The sequence below is a fragment of the Leptonychotes weddellii genome, chromosome 3, assembly GCF_054177405.1.
Source record: "Leptonychotes weddellii isolate Sample4059 chromosome 3, ASM5417740v2, whole genome shotgun sequence".
Taxonomy (NCBI): domain Eukaryota; kingdom Metazoa; phylum Chordata; class Mammalia; order Carnivora; family Phocidae; genus Leptonychotes; species Leptonychotes weddellii.
Genome location: NC_138371.1, coordinates 55,519,796 through 55,538,601, shown reverse-complemented (window position 1 = coordinate 55,538,601; position 18,806 = coordinate 55,519,796). Strand labels below are relative to the sequence as shown.

The window sequence follows — 18,806 nt, the reverse complement described above, 5'->3', positions numbered from 1 at the left end:
GGGCGCCTAGGTGGCTCAGTTGGTTAAGTGTCCGACTCTTGGTTTCAGTTCAGGTCATGCTCTCAGGGTCCTCAGATCAAGCCCCATCCTGAGATCAAGCCCTGTGTCAGGTTCCACACTGGGCATGGAGCTTGCTTAAGATTCTCTCTCCCGAGGCGCCTGGGTGGCTCAGTTGGTTGAGTGTCTGACTCTTAGTTTCAGCTCAGGTCATGATCTCAGGGTTGTAAGATTGAGCCCCATGCTGGGTTTCACGCTCAGTGGGGAGTCTGCTTGAGATTCTCTCCCTCTCTCTCCCCCTCCTCCAGCTTGTGTGCATGCTCTCTCTCTAATACATAAATAAATCTTTTTTTTCTTTTTTTTTTTATTTGAGACAGAGAGAATGAGAGACAGAGAGCATGAGAGGGAGGAGGGTCAGAGGGAGAAGCAGACTCCCCGCCGAGCAGGGAGCCCGATGCGGGACTCGATCCCGGGACTCCAGGATCATGACCTGAGCCGAAGGCAGTCGCTTAACCAACTGAGCCACCCAGGCGCCCCTACATAAATAAATCTTAAAAAAAAAAAAGATTCTCTCTCCCTCTCCCTCTTTCCCTCCCCCCACCTCAAAAAAATATATATATATATCACCTTGTAGGAGTTGTTGACCTTTCTAGGTGTACCAGTACCTTCAACTTTATTTTAAATTCAAAACAACTATCATTTTAGGGTGATATCTTAGGCATCAGCTGATGGTATGATTCCCAGAAATAGTAAAAGCTCAGTTAAAAATGGCCACAGATAATATTTGAAACATTTCAAAAATATCACATCCGCAACAACAAATTAGATCCTTACCTGGCTCTCTTTAAAGAAAATATGAGGCATACCTTTACTAGCTCCACAGCTCCAGAAGCAAAATCACAACAATAAAGAAAGGACTCTGGAGCATTCCTATGAAAATGGAAACAATATTTAAATCTAGAGTTCATCTATGCTCAGGTTACAGAAGAAAGGAAACTGTAGGCTTGAACTTGTAAAAAAGTATTTCTTTAATAGAATTTTGGATGACACCTGGCTTGTTGTTTCTTCTTTTTAGATATTGTTCTCTATAATGGTGTGTAGGTGCCTTCATGTTGCTTCTGAAATATCACTGCCTCAAATACTTGCCATTAATTACAGGGTAACTTTCAAATTCCTGTCCTGGCTTTGAAGTTCTCCATTATGTGAGCCTACTTGCCCTTACATCCCATCACACTCTCACCTGGGAAACCTCCAAAGCCATCCATCATCATTGCTCCATCTTCCTCCTGCTACCCCCCACCTCCCCACACTTTCTTCTGTGCCTTCAGCCAGCAAGGCCTGTAGCTCCTCATAGCTTAGTCAAGTTCTACCCTTGTGCAAGGACTCTCAGACCCCTGTGTCCTTGGTGCTTCAGTCCCCTTTCTATGTGTATAACTCATTTGGTTCTTGGGCCTCTCAGAGAGGCTCTGATGCCCCTAATGGAACAGAAACATATACATAAGGGGCTGGGGAGATGGGTTAGCCTGGTGATGGGTATTAAGGAGGGCACGTATTGAAGGAGTACTGGGTGTTATACGCAAACAATGAATCATGGAACACTACATCAAAAACTAATGATGTAATGTATGGTGACTAACATAACATAATAAAATAAAATTATTAGAACTGTTTCAAAATCTCAAAAAAAATATGTATATTTTAATAGCATGTAAATACAACTTCTAAAAAAGAATAAAACACTAACATATTAATTCTTAGTTATCTTCTCAAGTTATGATCAAACATTTATTAAGCCTCATGTATATACCAAGAATTAGAATACAAGGTAGTAAATGAAATTGTCTAGTAAAATAGTAAGAGTATAGATTTTGGAGCCAAATAGACCTGTGTTTAAATCCTGAATTTGCCATTTATTAACTCTGTGAATTTGACTTAACTTCTCTAAGACTCAGTTATTACCCATATGAAAGTCTTGAGTAGTTTTAATTGGCCTCCACTGAACTTAGACAAGTTCTATTTGGCCTTTACCTGAAATTCAGTAACAATGTCTGGACCCTGGTTACTCATGGGCACGCATATACTTTGAATTTTGTGGGCCAGTACCCTTCCTGATTATCCCTCATATGCTGGTATCAAATAATCCAGGCATCATGTTACTTAATACCATGTCTGAATTGCAGAAAGAGATTGGTATGTCATTAAACAATAATTATAACTATGGTCCTAGCTCTTGCGGGTTTTATAGCCTAGTTGAGGACATGACTGGTTTTATATAGCTTCTATTAAGGTTGTGGATAGGGCAGAGTTCCTAAGAATTTTGAAGGGGGGGAATAGCATTGCTGAGTGGGGAGAAGGGTAAATGGTATAAGGGCTTAGAGATGGGAGATATAAGCCAGGGATAAGAAGCAGAGTTGATCCCGAGAGCTCAAACCAGTATGTTGCAGGATATACAAGTGGGCCTTAAAACACATAATTAGGACTTCTAATTTGATTCAGGAGATATTTCAAGCAAGGAGGACTACTAAATAAATATGAAATACAAGCACAAATATGTATTCCACAAATAAAATCTCACCCAGGCACAGATTATACTCTTAAATGCTACCCATTGATGGATACTACATTCATGTATAACACATTCATTCTGCGGCATTGGGGATTTGCATTCAGTTTAAGATCAGTTAAAATATGGTGAATAAGATTTGGTTATGACTTGCACTGCTTGTCTTTTCCATCTGTCCCATATAAAAAAACAGTGCTTTATTGAAGCCTATAGCCCTACTGTTTCCTACGAAATCCATTTATTTGTGACCCCTAACTTGCTGGGTGGTCACATGTGTTTGAAATTTTCTCAGGAAGAACTCAGATGCATATAGCCCTATAAGATATGATGGCTAAGGGCAAGGGCTCTGGAACCAAACTGCCTATGGTTTGAATCCTGGCTTTACCACTCAGTTATATGATCTTGGAATAGTTACTTAATTTCTCTGTAACTCCATTTCCTCATCTATAAAGCAGAGATATGGCATTTAAGGTCATTGTGAAGATTGAAGGGATTCATATAAGTTTCCAGAAAGGTGCCTAACTCAGAGTAAACACCTAATAAATGTTAGTCATTATTGTTGTTGCTATTGCTATTATTATTATTATTATAGGAAGAGCTGCCTCTGCCTTCTAGGAACTTAAAAACTTAAGAACTTATCATGATTCTATTAAAAACTTCCGTATAACTCAAAATGCTTTTCTGGACACTGGCACATCTAGCTCATTATAAAAGGTATGCAGTCAACCTTTGGGCAGTGGTTACTGAACACCCACAAGATGTTGAACAGTCTAGCAGCTAAAGGAAAGCCTGTGCCATCTGCCACGTGTCCTACCAGGAGGGCAGCATGACCTCTGAGATTGAATTCCCACTACAACAGCAGCCCAAGTTGAAGTCTTGTGACCACCCAATGACTTTCCAGAACTTTTCTGTAAAATCAGCTGACTGCCCTGGCCCTTCTCCCAGCAAGCAGGTGTAAATATCACTACTACCACCATATCACAAAGCACTCTCTTGGCAGGGGGTTTAAGCATTAAATGATCCTTGGAGAATGATATGACCTCTCAATTCCAGAGGTCTAATTCTGGTAAAATATTCAGAAAATGTAAGACATTAATCCTATACTCTCCAAAAGTAATACAACATAATTTCTTAGGTGGGAAAAAAAGTCTAATTCTCCCTTTGGAAGGCTAATCACTGGTTGCCTTTTAAAGATGAATTAATTATCTTAGGTTATCAAGCTACAATGATTAAAAAAAAAAAACAGAGCTGAGACGTATCAGGGAGTGAGGAAGTAAGTGCATGCAATTATTCTTTGGAGGAAGAAGTAAAGAGGGAAAAACAGAACTAACAAGTGGGAATTCAGAGATATTAGTCACTATGTATTGAGCTCTAAATATCTGTATTACACTGTTAGGCTACCCGGAAAATCAGATTTGGGTAAAATATGCTTTTTACTTCAAGGAACATACGCAGTGGTTGGAGAGACAAGACTTAAAGAAATGATATGCTAAATAATACCTTGAGATGGATCATAAAGTAACACATTATCAATTGCCATAGTAGTAAATTTATGTGTATTGTAAGCTCAGAGGTTACTGGGGTGAAGGAAACTGGGTATGTGGTATAAAAGAGCAGGAAATATTGGCCCAGAAATGGGGGAAAGGGAAAACAAAGAAAATAAATACAAAAAGAGAGAGGTCATTCAGGACTGCAAATTTGCTACCATCACTTCTGCCTGGCCTCTTTAACTGGTAATCTAATGGTATTAGGGAATTACTATTTATATGTTAGGCTTAGAATAGTAATGAAGAACATACTGATTTTTTTGGAGCTACATCATAAGTATTTAAAAATAAAGTGTCATGATGTTGGCATTGTGTTAACTGTTAAATTGAGGTGGTGGGTATATGGGAATTCACTGTATTACTCTTTACTTTTCTGAATGCTTTTACATTTTCACAAGGAAAAGCTAAAAAAATAGCATCATTAAAATTCAAAATACACACAGAGAAAAGACTGAAAGGGATTATAACAAATGTGCTGACAGCAGCTATGTTAGGATGATGGGGATGATGGGTAATTCTCACCCCCCTCTCCTCTAATGGAAATGTTCTGCAATGCGCTCATGTCAATTTTATAATGGAAAAATAATGTGAAAGCTATGGTGTAAACTTAAAAAAAAAAAAAAAAGACCAGCCATTGGTAAAACGTGCTAGAAAAAGCTTTGTGAGGAGTGTCGTCTTCATCACAGAGATACTACAACATATACGTGAGGTGGTGAACAGGAAGGACGCATCAGGAGAACACCTCTGTCCCTATCATCTATGTCTGTTTTTTTGTCTTTGGGTTAGTTGCTGTTACCTCTAAACAATTTCAAGTCTGGAGACAATCATTTGACAAAGGAAGGCCTTACACTGGGTGTGGCTCCAGAAGTGATGACAAAATAAAATGAGGGTTAAAGCATAAGCTTTAAATTCAATTCTCTGAGTGTAAAATGGCACCTCCATACCTGGGGGAGCAAATAGATCTGTTTAGCAATTCACAGCTGAGTGGAGGGGGGTCAAGTCTCTTGCTCTTTTCTTATTCTCTCATCCATGCACACACAAGCTTAAAAAATTACTTCAACCCACAGCTGTGAAACACTCTTTTCAGAGTAATTCCTAGTTCACATAAAATTAGACACTAAGACTAAGACAATTCTTTTGAAATTTGTTTAAGTCATTGTTTATATGCGAACAAGAATACTACTGGCATATACGTGACATTTTTCCAGAATTTCTTAACGTCCCATACATATGTAAAATTTTGCAAGATAAAACTAAAACTCACCGTAAAGTGTTCAAAATTGGAAAAACACTATTTCCAGCACCACAGCCAACCTAAAAAATCAAAAGAATAAACAAGCATCATGAAAACAAGGTTAAATTTTCCTCACCAATGTTAGATTTTTTTATGTAAAAAAAAAACTAGAAAAAATGTACTGGATCTGTAGGCATTGGAGGGTTTTCTTTTTCTTTTTTTTTTAAAGATTTTATTTATTTATTTGACAGAGTGAGAGAGAGAGCACAAAGAGGGGGAGGGGCAGAGGGAGAGGGAGAAACAAGCTCCTTGCTGAGCAGGGACATGGGGTTCAATCCAGGACCCTGGGATCATGACCTGAGCCGAAACAGATGCTTAACCGACTGAGCCACCCACATGCCCCTTAGGTGTCGGAGGGTTTTCTAAACTCAAAAGCAATGGAATAAGTCACAAGAATAATACTGACAAATTTAACTATGGAAACATTTAAAATTTTTACACACCAAAATTCAAACCAAATTAAAAGGTGACCAACACAATGTAAAAAAATTGGCAATAAATACGGTAAAAGGGTAGAGTAGTTAAAAAAAAATAACAGATAAATAAGCAAAGGAAATAGAGTACAAAGAAGTGCAAATAGCTTCTAAGCATTTGAAGACCTATGTGACCTAGTTAACAATCAAAGAAATGCAAATTAAAACGAGGTATAATTTTCATCTGTCAAAGAGGAAATCACTTAAAAAAGAATATATTTTTAAAAGATTTTATTTATTTATTTGAGAGAGAGAGGGTGAGAGCAAGAGCGGGGGGAGGGGCAGAGGGAGAGGGAGAAGCAGGCTCCCCACTGAGCAGGGAGCCCAACGGGGGACTTGATCCCAGGACGCTGGGATCATGACCTGAGCTGAAAGCAGACACTTAACCAACTGAGCCACCCAGGTGCCCCTAAAATAGGAATATTCTAACCAATGAGGGTATGATGAAACAGACATGTATTGCCATGAATTGGTATTAATAAAATTTCTTAGAAAGTGATTTGGCAATATATTTTAAGGGCATTAAATTTTTAAAATAAATTATGAGCTAGTAAATCTAATAAAAGAAAACACAGAAAGGTCTATACCCAAAGATATTTTCTGTAGAAAACCTGAAAACAATTTAAAAGCCTAGTATTGTAAAGATACATGAGCAGAATTAAAGTACTTTCTGTAGAAAAATATTTTGCAACCATGAAAATATTTATAGAGAATTTTTAAGATAGAAAAAACTGCTTATGTTGCTTATGTTATAATGTTAAATAGAAACAAAGCAAAACCCCAAAATACAGGTACAGTGTAGCTCAACTGTATAAAACAGTATAAACAAAAGGGGAAAAGTCAGTAAAATGTTAAGTGTGGTTAACTCCCTTGTGTGTGGTAGATAATTTTCTTTTATCTACTCCTTAGCAAACTCTCTAATCAATATATATTACCTTTATAACCAGGAGGAAGAGATTTACTTTTAAAAATAGAAAGTCAAGGTCTACACTGGATTACAGCTAATTATATATCTCATTTATTTCTATTTCACTTAAAACAGGTTAATAACAGAAAGAGATAGAAATTAAGGCCAAAACTTTATTGGTATTTAAAACGGCCTTCAAGGGGTGCCTGGGTGGCTCAGTGGGTTAAGCATCTGCCTTCCACTCAGGTCATGATTGAGCCCCGCATCGGGCTCCCTGCTCAGCAGGAAGCCTGCTTCTCCCTCTCCCACTCCCTCTGCTGTGTTCCCTCTCTTGCTGTGTCTCTGTCAAATAAATAAATAAAATCTTTAAAACTGCCTTCAAGTTAGATATGAACACAAATTAAAAAAAATTAAAACCCAGGGCGCCTGGGTGGCTCAGTTGGTTAAGCGACTGCCTTCGGCTCAGGTCATGATCCTGGAGTCCCTGGATCGAGTCCCACATCGGGCTCCCTGCTCGGCGGGGAGTCTGCTTCTCCCTCTGACCCTCCTCCCTCTCATGCTCTCTGTCTCTCATTCTCTCTCTCGCAAATAAATAAAATCTTTAAAAAAAAAAAAAAAATTAAAACCCAAACTTAGAACCTGATGATAGACATGAGTCCCTCAAATATTTTTTATGCACAGAAGTATACAGAACACTTATTTAGTTAGATTTGACCATTTTCATAAAGTCATATGGAATGTACATTTCAAAGTTATTTGCCCCCTCCCATCTTTGCCCTGGCCGGACAGGACCTCTAGAATTCTGAAAGTGGCGTTGCTCCCGGGAAACAATTCTGTTTTCAGAGGTCCTTTTCTGTGTTCTTCAGAGTCTAGGCTGGAAAACTGCGATCCCGCTTGGCTTTGCCTGTCTGATGAGCCACACCTTTTCTGATTATGATTTTTTTCTTCAGGCACAGGAGGGCAGCGTGTTCTTGAGAAACCATCGGCAGCACTAGTTTTTGCAGGATCCCATGATAATTCTTGCAACTTCTGTTCAGTTTTTTGATCAACTGGAATAATTTCAGGAAATTCCCTCAATAGCCAATTACGATCCTTGAAAAACTTATTCTTATGAATCTTATAAAATGTGTCCCAATATTTACTAGCTTCATTCTCATACTTAACTAAAAAAAAAAGAGGAAAAAAAAAGATTTATTTTACTATGAATTATGTTTACTATTAGTTACTCTTTTAGTAACAAAATATATTTGATAAATGCTGTTAAATATATTACAGACATCATTCATAACAATTACATTTACTAGTGAATAATTTTATTAAATTAGTTATTTATCTGATTTTTTTTTTTTTTTTTGCCTCTTACAGGTTAAAACTACAGAGTATTGATTCTCTCAAAATGTGTTAATGTGTGGGGTATTAGATCTTATTCCCATAAATCTGCTTCTGCCTTATAGTTTGGGCAATAAATTTTTGTGAGGAATATAATCAATGCAAACTACTTTCTATAGTCTAAATCTTGGAATTCTTAATAATCACATTTTCACCAATAACCTGTAGGGCTCTTTATTATCTTAAAGAAAGGACATCTCATTTTTTTATTTCGCTATAAATGCGGTTTCAACATGATGAATATCTTGGGCAAATTGGTAATCAGACAGGAAACTGCAGAATTATAAATGACATAATCTTAGAGCCAGAACAGCCCATTGAAATAATCTACTCCAACTCCCTTGTTTTGCATTTGAACAAAGAACAGCACAGAGATATGAACCCACTTGTTCCAGGTCCTGGAGCCCTGTCACAACAGGCCAGGACTCCCAGAATCTAGGGGCAGTCCCATTCTTCACCCACCTCCAGAGGAATCTCTCCCTATTGACATCTCCTAGTATGAAGCCTTAAAGAGATATGCCTTTTTAAAAGAAATCTGCATTTTATGATGTTATCCCTTAGATTTCCCTCCGTCCCAGGGTCAGGGTTAGGTCAACAGTCTCAGAACTTCAGACAATTCTTAGCTTTCTGCCTCTTTTTATTTGTACCTTAAATTAATAAAATAATTAATTCACTCGCTCCTTCACTCAACAAACATTTCTTGGACACTACTACGCACCAGGCCTAATCCCTGGGTGAAGAATTACTCCCACCCAATATAGACACATGACATTTTTTAAGTGCTTTCAAAAAAGAAAAAAGACCTATTGATATAATTTCAAGATTTAATGTTGGGTGAAAAAGCAAAGTGTAGAACAGTATGTCTATGACACAGTCATTTGCTAGGAAAAAGAAGATAAAGAACACGTGTGCATACACAGAAACATAATGCATGTACACACCTATTTACTTGTATATATACAGAATACTTCTGAAAGGAAATCACATAATTCATAATACTGGCTGCCTCTAGGGAAGGGAAACTGGGTGGCTGGGGGCCAGGGTTTGTAAAAGAATTATTTGAATTTTGATCTGTATGAAATGACTCTCCCCCAAATAAACTAAATTACAAATAAAAACAATGGACTAATTTCTTTCATAATTTTAAAGAAGCCCCAACCCTCAGAACAAGCAGTTGCTTGTAGTCAGGTTCATCTTTGTTACAGAACCTTATTGTATAGTTTTCCTTTTCTTTCCATTTTTATCTTTATGGCCTTGTACCTGGATCTCCACCCATCTGGCCACAAGACTTCCTTCCCATTAAGGCTGAATCGTATCTGGCAGCGGCACTGCTATAAAGACAGAAACTCCCACCTATATTTAAGGTCTGAGAAATGAAAGTAGATCTCTGTAACAAAAGAATTATGTGAAGCTGAAGTCCAAAACATGCTCACATCTGCACTAATGGAAGAAAGCCCATTTATGGTTAGTCTAAAAATGTTATATATTATCTTTATTTTATTTTATTACTTATTTTTTTTTAAAGATTTTATTTATTTGACAGAGAGAGACAGAGCGAGAGAGGGAACACAAGCAGGGGAAGTGGGAGAGGGAGAAGCAGGCCCCCCGCTGAGCAGGGAGCCCGATGCGGGACTCGATCCCAGGACCCTGGGATCATGACCTGAGCCGAAGGCAGACGCTTAACGACTGAGCCACCCAGGTGCCCCTATATTATCTTTAGAATAGTTCTATCTCTACTTTTAAGAACTGGAGTGTACCTGCTATACTGTGTGAGAAAATAAAACAACATTCTGAAATCAGATTCAGGAGGAATTAGGAAACTATCAAATTTCCCCAGGGTCTTCTCACACCTTTTTCCTTTTACCTTAAAAACTCTCTTTGTAACTCACTCTACGCTGGTAAAAAATTTTTTCTTTTTAATAAAAAGCAACCACCTAAGAAGAACTACATTTAGTCAAATCTCTAGTATCTGAGTTTTCAATACCAAGCTACTGTGAAGTGAGTTTGAACCTATCAGTAACTAGAATGTAGTATTACACCTCGATTAATTTGTGGAAATATTCCCCTAGGAATTAACTGGGAGGAAGGGCGTAAATAGCAGGACCGCAGCTTGAAATAAAAGATGTTCACAGCAGTGCTATTTAAAATAGGAAGAAGTGGGGGGCGCCTGGGTGGCTCAGTCGTTAAGCGTCTGCCTTCGGCTCAGGTCATGGTCCCAGGGTCCTGGGATCGAGCCCCGCATTGGGCTCCCTGCTCGGCGGGAAGCGTGCTTCTCCCTCTCCCACTCCCTCTGCTTGTGTTCCCTCTTTCGCTGTGTCTCTGTCAAATAAATAAAATCTTAAAAATAAAAAATAAATAAATAAAATAAAATAGGAAGAAGTGGGAAATAAATACTCAACAACATAGGAATGACCAAGCAAGCCATGCAGGTCAAAACAGAGTAATCTTCCGTAGCAATTAAAATTTTTAAAAATATTTTATTTGTTAGAGAGAGAGTGCGTGTGAGAGAGAGCAGGAGCAGGGGCAGAGGGAGAGGGAGAAGCAGACTCCCTGCTGAGCAGAGAGCCCAATGTGGGCCTCGATCCCAGCACCCTGGGATCATGACCTGAGCCGAAGGCAGACGGACGCTTAACCGACTGAGCCACCCAGGCACCCCGTAGCAATGAAAATTTAAAGGATAGTGATAGTAACACAAAACATTCACACAGACCTGATATACACTGATTGCAACTCTAAAGTTTATTTTATATTGATTTATAGTAATCAGATGAAAATTTAGAGTGACAGTAGCAATGTAATGGTTATTAGGTAGTTTGTTCTTTTGTAAAGTTTTATCACACAAAAACAGAATCTTAGTTGAATGCTTCATGGAGTTTCCTCATTGATGAGGGGTTGAATTAGGGAATCTCTATGTTCGAAGTCTATGTACTTTCTTATTAAACCCCATGATTTATGGAGAACATTAAACAGTGTCAGTTCTACAAACTACAAAATCTTGGATTGGATTGCTATCTTAAATATGAGCCCGTACTACTACTGTTTTAATTTCTACAGCTTGTAAAGAAGGGGAATGTGCAGCAAGGTGACTGGAGTCTGGTTCAGATTCCAAATATATCAAGCATCTAAATTCAACCCTAGATTATGCAGTCTTTAAAAAGGATCTGATTACTCTGAGAAGACCATGGTTAAGGGCTGCTAATATGTACTTCCAAGCCTATTCCAAGTATTTCCCACTCTCCAGGAATTAAGAGAAACAAACAAACATAAATCATTATACCAATAACAACCATAACCTATATTGAGTCTTTATTATGTGTCAGATACCATGTCAAATGCTTTACTTGGATTTTTTTCCCATTTAATCCTAATAATACCTCTCAGACATATTATTATTCCAATTTACAGACAAAGAAATTCAAGGTCAGAGGAGACAATTATCCAAGGTCACCTAGCTAGAGCCAAGACCTGGACCACGTCTATTGGACTTTAAAGATCGTGTTCTTGGGGTGCCTGGCTGGCTTAATTGGAAAAGCATGTGATTCTCGATCTCTGGGTTTTGCGTTCGAACCCCACACTGGGTGTGGAGATTACTAAAAAAAATAAATAAACTTCAAAAAAATAAAGCTCATGCTCTAAACCATTACACTACATTGCCAACCTAACACAAAATCAATATTAAACCCCTTCAAAATATCTCTGAAAATAACCTGTTTTTCTGATTTTGTAGTTTCCTTTCATTATGAAGCATCAAACTGAAATTAAAACCCCAGTATGACATAATCAGTATGATTAAACTGTAAAAATAATGCTGATTGGAGGGAACCTTCATAAAAACAGATCAGAAATGCAGAATTAACTAAATACCATTTAATTTATATAAAATATAAACTATACAAGATTATATGATGAAATTATGATGAGCAATGGAAACATAAAATGCTCTATGAGAATAGATTGGTTTGTGGGATAGAAACAAAACAGAAACGGCACCCAGCATGGGTTGAAGTGAAGGCTAATGGGCTGGAACTTTTTTGTTCTTTGCTTTTTAAGTTGTGCTTTCAGCAGTTATCTCAATCAATGCTGGCAACTCATAGTTCCCAGTAAGGTGTGACAGCTTCTGAGACACCACAGAAGCTCAATCAAACTCACAATTATGGTTATGAGACAAGGTAAACACTTCAGCATATGAGTTAATTTCCTGAACTTTGAAGGTATTTGTGATAACGGGAATTGGAAAAGCTATTTTCCTGACCATGAGTGAAAAATTTAGTTTTGGGGCGCCTGGGTGGCTCAGTTGTTAAGCGTCTGCCTTCGGCTCAGGTCATGATCCCAGGGTCCTGGGATCGAGCCCTGCATCGGGCTCCCTGCTCGGCGGGAAGCCTGCTTCTCCCTCTCCCACTTCCCCTGCTTGTGTTCCCTCTCTCGCTGTCTCTCACTGTCAAATAAATAAATAAAATCTTTAAGACAAACAAAGCAAAAAAAAAAAAAAAGACAGAAAAATTTAGTTTCGACCTGCTGTTAACTCATCTCAAGTTCAGGCCAATAAAATTAAATAGAGTGTGGAGAAATCTGCCCTTTGTTAATCTTGTCCAAATGATTTTCTATTTATTTATTTACTTATTTGCTTGTTTTAAAGGAAACTCTACCCCCACCATGGGGCTCAAATTCATGACCCTGTGATCAAGAGTCACATGCTCTACCCAACTGAGCCAGCCAGGCACCCCCAACCAACTTTTTTTTTTTTTACCAACCGATATTCTAAACAGGTATATTAATGATCAATTTTTCTTGGAGAAGCAGTTTTTTCCTTTCATTTTCCTAGGCTGTAGATTAATTGGTCTATGCCAATGGCAGTAAAACGGATGTAGTGATGTGTTTAACCACAGACAGATGAAGCAAATTCTCAATTATTCACTTATTAAATTCAATAATGCTGAGGGGAAGAGGGAATGTGATATACTAACTATACTTAAATATTCAGAATTCACCCTGAATCACATTGAATATCACAACTAAGAAACTGAATTAAACCATTTATGTATCTGCCATATATGATATGATTAATATTAACTATGAAAAATTATCCTGTTACAATGTAACAAAAAGCAATTTAGAGTTATTTTTGCACATCAAATATGCAAACACCTGAGCTCTCAAAGTTGGAAATTTCCACATATCACTGATAAAAGTTCATTGTCTACCTAAGAAAAAACTCTTGGGGCGCCTGGGTGGCTTAGCTGGTTAAGCATCCAACTCTTGGTTCTGGCTTGGGTCATGATCTCAGGGTCGTGAGATCGAGCCCCCTACTGCGCCCCAGCCTCAGGCTCAGTGTGTAGTCTGACATTCTTTCCCCTCCCCACCCCCGCCTTGTGTTTGCACATGCTCTCAATCTCTCTCTAAAGTAAATAATTAAATAAAACCTTAAAAAAAAGAAAACTTATGAAAAGTGTGTGTGTGTATATATATGCATATAATTTTAAGATTTTATTTTTAAGTAATCTCTACACCCAACACGGGCTTGAACTTACAACCCCGAGATCATGAGTCGCATGCTCTACTGCCTGAGCTAGCCAGGTGCCCTGTGAAAAGTATATTTATAACAGTAATGCAGGAAATTTTAAACAACCAAAGCTGACTTAAAAACAAGTACTCTAAATTTATTAGCGCACAAAACTTTCAACTACTCTATTTTTTTTTTACATAGGACACTTTTAAGTGGTAAAGGAATTCACAAGGTAAGGTATAGTGGAATTCTTTTACCATTTTGCTGGACATAGATAACTCACCCTAGATAGGTAATTATTTGCAAGAATATTTTAAAGTAAAAATAGCAGCTGCTTTTGTTATTAAGTTTTAAGAACCCATTACATTTTCTAAATAACCAGCTGAGATATAACACACTGGAGATGTTTTCAGGAAATAATAAAATATAATCATGTTAACTCAAAAACTACCAAATGTATTTTCCTTATTTCTCTGAATTAACCTGCTTTTAAAAGAAATATGAGCTATCATAAAATTTAAAAGAAATTACCAAAAGGAAATGTGGAATTAAAATGATTAATCTGGGCATCTAAGTGAAAGAAAAATTGCTAATGAGAACTTGGATGTTATACATTTTAATCACAGAAATGAAATGTCAGCCATCTCACAGCAAAAGACTGTACTATTGGTGATGCTTAAGCTCTTATTTTGAGAACTGTGAGGGTGTTTCCTGACTTCAGTTCTCACAACATCTGAGACAATAGGTGAGAAATGAGAAATGGGAGTGACAGGAGAGAGTGACACATGCAGAGACCAAAAGAAGTGTGCTAGAGAGGAGGCCAGCATGGCAGAACAACCAGTGTTTCCTCCCAGTGGCATTAAAATTCGTGAGATAAGATCAATAGACAGTGTTTGTGCTGTATAATGTCTGAGAATGGAATGTTCTGTGATGAGAGAAAACGTGTTCTTTCAAAGACTTAGGATTCTCCTGGATAAGAAGAGATGGTGGTTAACTAACAGAGGCACAGAATAAGAAATGGGTCAGAGCCTCCTTTGGGTTTTCATGAAGTTTGCGAGTCGAGCTTTTAACCGGATCCATTCACCTTGACCTGTATTCATCAGAGACGCTAAATATCAAACAGGAAGCCTCGCCCAGGGCTTCTGCAGCCCAGCAGGTCTCTGATCCCTGGCGGAGCCTGGCAGGTGGCTGGGAAGGTGTTTACTCTCAACACAGTTCCTCAGCACAAAAGTTCCCTTTCTTTGCCAACCTCACAGCAGCCTCAGTTGCTGCACTCTGCACCCTCGCTTACACGTGGTCACACTGTCACCCGCATGGTGGGGTCCTCTCCTTGGGGCGGTTCCCTGATGTGTGTGAAGTCCACTGCATGGAGTCATGCTCCAGGGCCGGGTTGGGGACCCAGCAGAAACCTCCATCAGTCTGAGCCATTTTAAAATGGAATCTTTAGTTCAGTGTCTCCACAGCAGCCAGAAAACTTGCTTAGAGAGTGACTGGACGTGCTAATAAGCAAACCAAATGCTTCAAAGCAGTATCATCAGTCCTCTCCAGCCTGCTTTCCCTGCTTGTATAGAGAGAGGCCAGTCACCACCTTTCTATTTCAGTCACACTATGGTTCGGTGGGAACTGTCATTTTCCTTTACTGCAGTTTCCAAGGCCCTAAAATAACCTTCTCATTAGCCTCACTCAAGTTCATTGTTAACATAAATAGGCCAAAATAGGCAGCCTCCGTACAGAGTACTTTAAGGGAACATTATTAGCACTGCTCATCTATTTATGTCCTAAACAAATTCAAGAGAGCATGAAAAAAATCCCTGGTTTTTCATATCAGGAAATATACTGTAGATAATTTTTAACTTCCTGGAAATGAATTAAGATGACTGATAACTTTTAGTTCTGTTTAGGTTTGACACGTGCTGTCCCATCCAGGGGGCCACTGGCAGAAGCTTGAGTAATGTGGAAAGTATGCCCGTGCAGCTGCTGGCAAAGAAGCAACGTCACACTTCCTCAGCAGCAGCGTGACAGAGTTCCTGCAAAGGAATGCAATGTTGACTGATCGGTAAGCAGACTGCCACGGGCATGCACCCACCAATCCAACGCCAACACTCCCTGGCCATATCCCACTCTGGAACTGCACGGCTGGAGCTCCTAAAAATAGAATGGTTCCATTGGAGTGGATCAGGTGCTCTTCTTTCCTGTCCACCCTCCAGGACACATTCATGCTTAGGATAAGTTAAGGATGAAGAGCAAACAAGGCCAGAGGATAAAGTAAGTCATCGATGGTGGCAGAGGACAAAACAGGGCAGAAGTGCCCCCTTCGCTGCCTAAGAGCTATCTCCTTAGCTCAGTGTCCACAGCTACCTTTGCTTGCAAACCTTAGCCACAACTGTAGACTGAAGTCACTAGAATAACAATTAACTATCAGTGAGATTAGTATCTTCACTAATGCTTGGCTTGCACAGAGAATTCAGACATCTTTCCCAGGGGAGTTTCAGAATGTAGGATCAATCTGGAAACAAAATTCTATCACAGGGGTTGGCAAACTTTTCTGTAAAGGGCCAGACAGTAAGTAGTCTTTGTGGGCTACGTGTGGTCTGTTAATCACTACTCAACTGCGTAGACAGAGCTCAAAAGCAGCCACAGACAATACGTAAACAAATGAGTATGTCTGTGTTCCAATGAAACTTTATGTATAAAAACAGGCAGTCGGATGGATTTGGCTCCTGGCCATAGTTTTCGGACACTCGCTCTATCTGGTAGGTACACTGATACTGCTACAAGAATGATCGAGAAATCATGATGACCAAAACCAAGCTGTTCTATAAAACTAACCTAGGGTATTAGAAGCCAGAATAACAGTTGCTCTTTGTTCGGTCACAGGGGTTGGGGGAAGTACCGTTGATGGGACAGAAAATGAGGAAATTTCTGGGTTAATGGTAATATTCTGTTTCTTGATGTGGATGTTGGGAAAATCCATTGAGTTTTGTGACAATTCATTTAGGAGTTGTGAAAATTTCTCTGTGTGTTTGGTACTTCAATAAATTTTTTTTTTAAAGAAAGAAGAACCAAGCTGTTTTAAGGGAGAAATCATTTTAAGAAAAACAAGGAAGAAAAGCTTATCTTGAGAGTGCATGTGTTGGTCAAATTGTATATGGGTTCCTAGCTATGGCAGTGTGAAGGACACAGACCAGATTTTTTTTTAGTGTGCTTTAAAAAAAAATGTGGTAAAAAACACATAACATAAAATTTGCCATCTTAACCATTTTTTAATGTTCAGTCCAGTAGTGTTAAGTATATTCACTTTGCTGTGAAACAGATGTCCAGAACTTTTTCATCTTGCAAATCTGAAACTCTGTATCTATTACACAACAACTCTGTGTTTCCTCCTACCCCAGCCCTGGTAACCACCATTCTACTTTCTGTTTCTATGAATTTGACTACTTTAGGTACCTCATGTAAGTGGAATCATATAGTATTTGCCTTCTTTGTGATAGGCTTATTTCATTTAGCATAATATCCTCAAGGTTCACCCATGTTGTAGAATGTGACAGGATTTTCTTCTTCTTCAAGGCTAATACTCCACTGTGCATATATGCCAAATTTTGTTTATCCATTTATCTGTCAATGGACATCTGGGTTGCTTCTACCTTTTGCCTATTGTGACTAGTGTTGTTATGAACATGGGTGTGTGAATATATCTTCAAGACCCTGTTTTCAATTCTTTTGGCTCTCTATCTAGAGGTGGGATCGCTAGATCATATGGTAGTTCCATTTTTAATTTTCTGAGGCACTTCCATACTATTTTCCATAGAGGTTGCACCATTTTACAATTTTACCAATTCCACAGCGCCTAATGGTTCATTTCTCCACATCTTCACCAACGCTTGTTATTTTCTGTTTTTGTGATAATAGCATTAGCCAATTTTTTTAGAAGCCAGCTTTGAAGATTGGCAAGGTCTCACCTCAAACTCGGAATATCAAAAGGCCTCCAAGAAAAGTACCTTGAATCCTATGAAACTTGATGTTTATCCTAAAAGGCCACAACACTTTGATATGACTTTATCATTTTTGCTCAAAGTTTCTGAATTTGTTAAACACTCCTGGCCAGTGCAATGCACAACAGCAGACTAAAAGATGTATAGCAAGAGGGAAATTTAAAAATTTCCTTGTGTGTATCTCCCAGAAAAAGGTAATACCATGATTACCAAAAAAGCAACTAAAGAGTCAATCCATAATTTATTTCACTAACTTTGGTCCCACTACACTAGAACAATGGAATTCTCCCAAATGGATTGGCAGAGGTCGAAGTGAAGAACTTTCCAAAGTAATGACACAATTAGGAGGAGAACGTGTGACCTAAATCAGCGGAAGGCCAAACAGAAAAACCAGGCTCCAGGAGCTACAGCGTGTAGTTGCCTACCTTGTTCTTCCAGAAGAACTCGCACAGCCGAGTTTTCCTCTACCTTTTTCCTGGCTGCTGCTGCTTCTTCTTCGGACCATTGCATGTGATCCCTATCAAAAAATGAAAAGTCTGTAAAACCTGCTTCATAATCAAAGGCAGCAAAAGGGTGACAAGGGATACATCTTTCTCCCTAGAATAATCAAAGGCAAATGATACAAACTAATTCCATGTTGAGTGTCAGCTGTTTCTTCTGATAGTGCAGGTACAACCCTAGAACTCCTACAGTTCTTCTGTTAAAATGTGGCTGTGTGGCAAGCCCCAACCACCTTTTGGAAATGACTGCTGAAGTCATGTCCCAGGAGCACTATGGTGCGTGATTATTTGGGTGCTAGTACGGTTTGCTGCATTTTACTCTAAGGCTAAATTTATTTGCCTTCTTGTTCATTTATGAATATGGCACTCTTTAATAGCCTTTTAATCTTCTTTTATAATACTTGTATTCTAATACTTCACTATCAAAGAGATGTAAGTTTTAAAATATTTTGTACTTACCCTCATTTTTTTTTATGTTCAGTTAGCCAACATATAGTACATCATTAGTTTTTGATGTACTGTTCAACGATTCATTAGTTGCATATAACACCCAGTGCTCATCACCACATGTACCGTCTTTAATACCCATCACCTGGGGCTCCTGGGTGGCTCAGTCGTTGAGTGTCTGCCTTCGGCTCAGG

At 38.6% G+C, this 18,806-nt stretch overlaps 1 protein-coding gene across 5 annotated transcripts in view; it reads right to left on the bottom strand.

Moving 5' to 3' along the window:
* The window catches only part of METTL8 (methyltransferase 8, tRNA N3-cytidine), a 179,109-nt gene that overhangs the window by 100,390 nt on the left and 59,913 nt on the right, over positions 1 to 18,806 (bottom strand). For 4 of the 5 annotated variants that reach the window (XM_081814196.1, XM_081814193.1, XM_081814195.1 and 1 more), the window contains exons 3-6: positions 18,091 to 18,182; positions 7,574 to 7,944; positions 5,372 to 5,421; positions 864 to 927 (exon numbers count right to left, since the gene is read on the bottom strand). In XM_081814196.1, coding sequence (XP_081670322.1) covers positions 864 to 927; positions 5,372 to 5,421; positions 7,574 to 7,944; positions 18,091 to 18,182 — 577 coding nt within the window. The remainder of the gene's footprint in view (positions 1 to 863; positions 928 to 5,371; positions 5,422 to 7,573; positions 7,945 to 18,090; positions 18,183 to 18,806) is intronic. The other variant, XM_081814194.1, reaches the window with a different exon arrangement.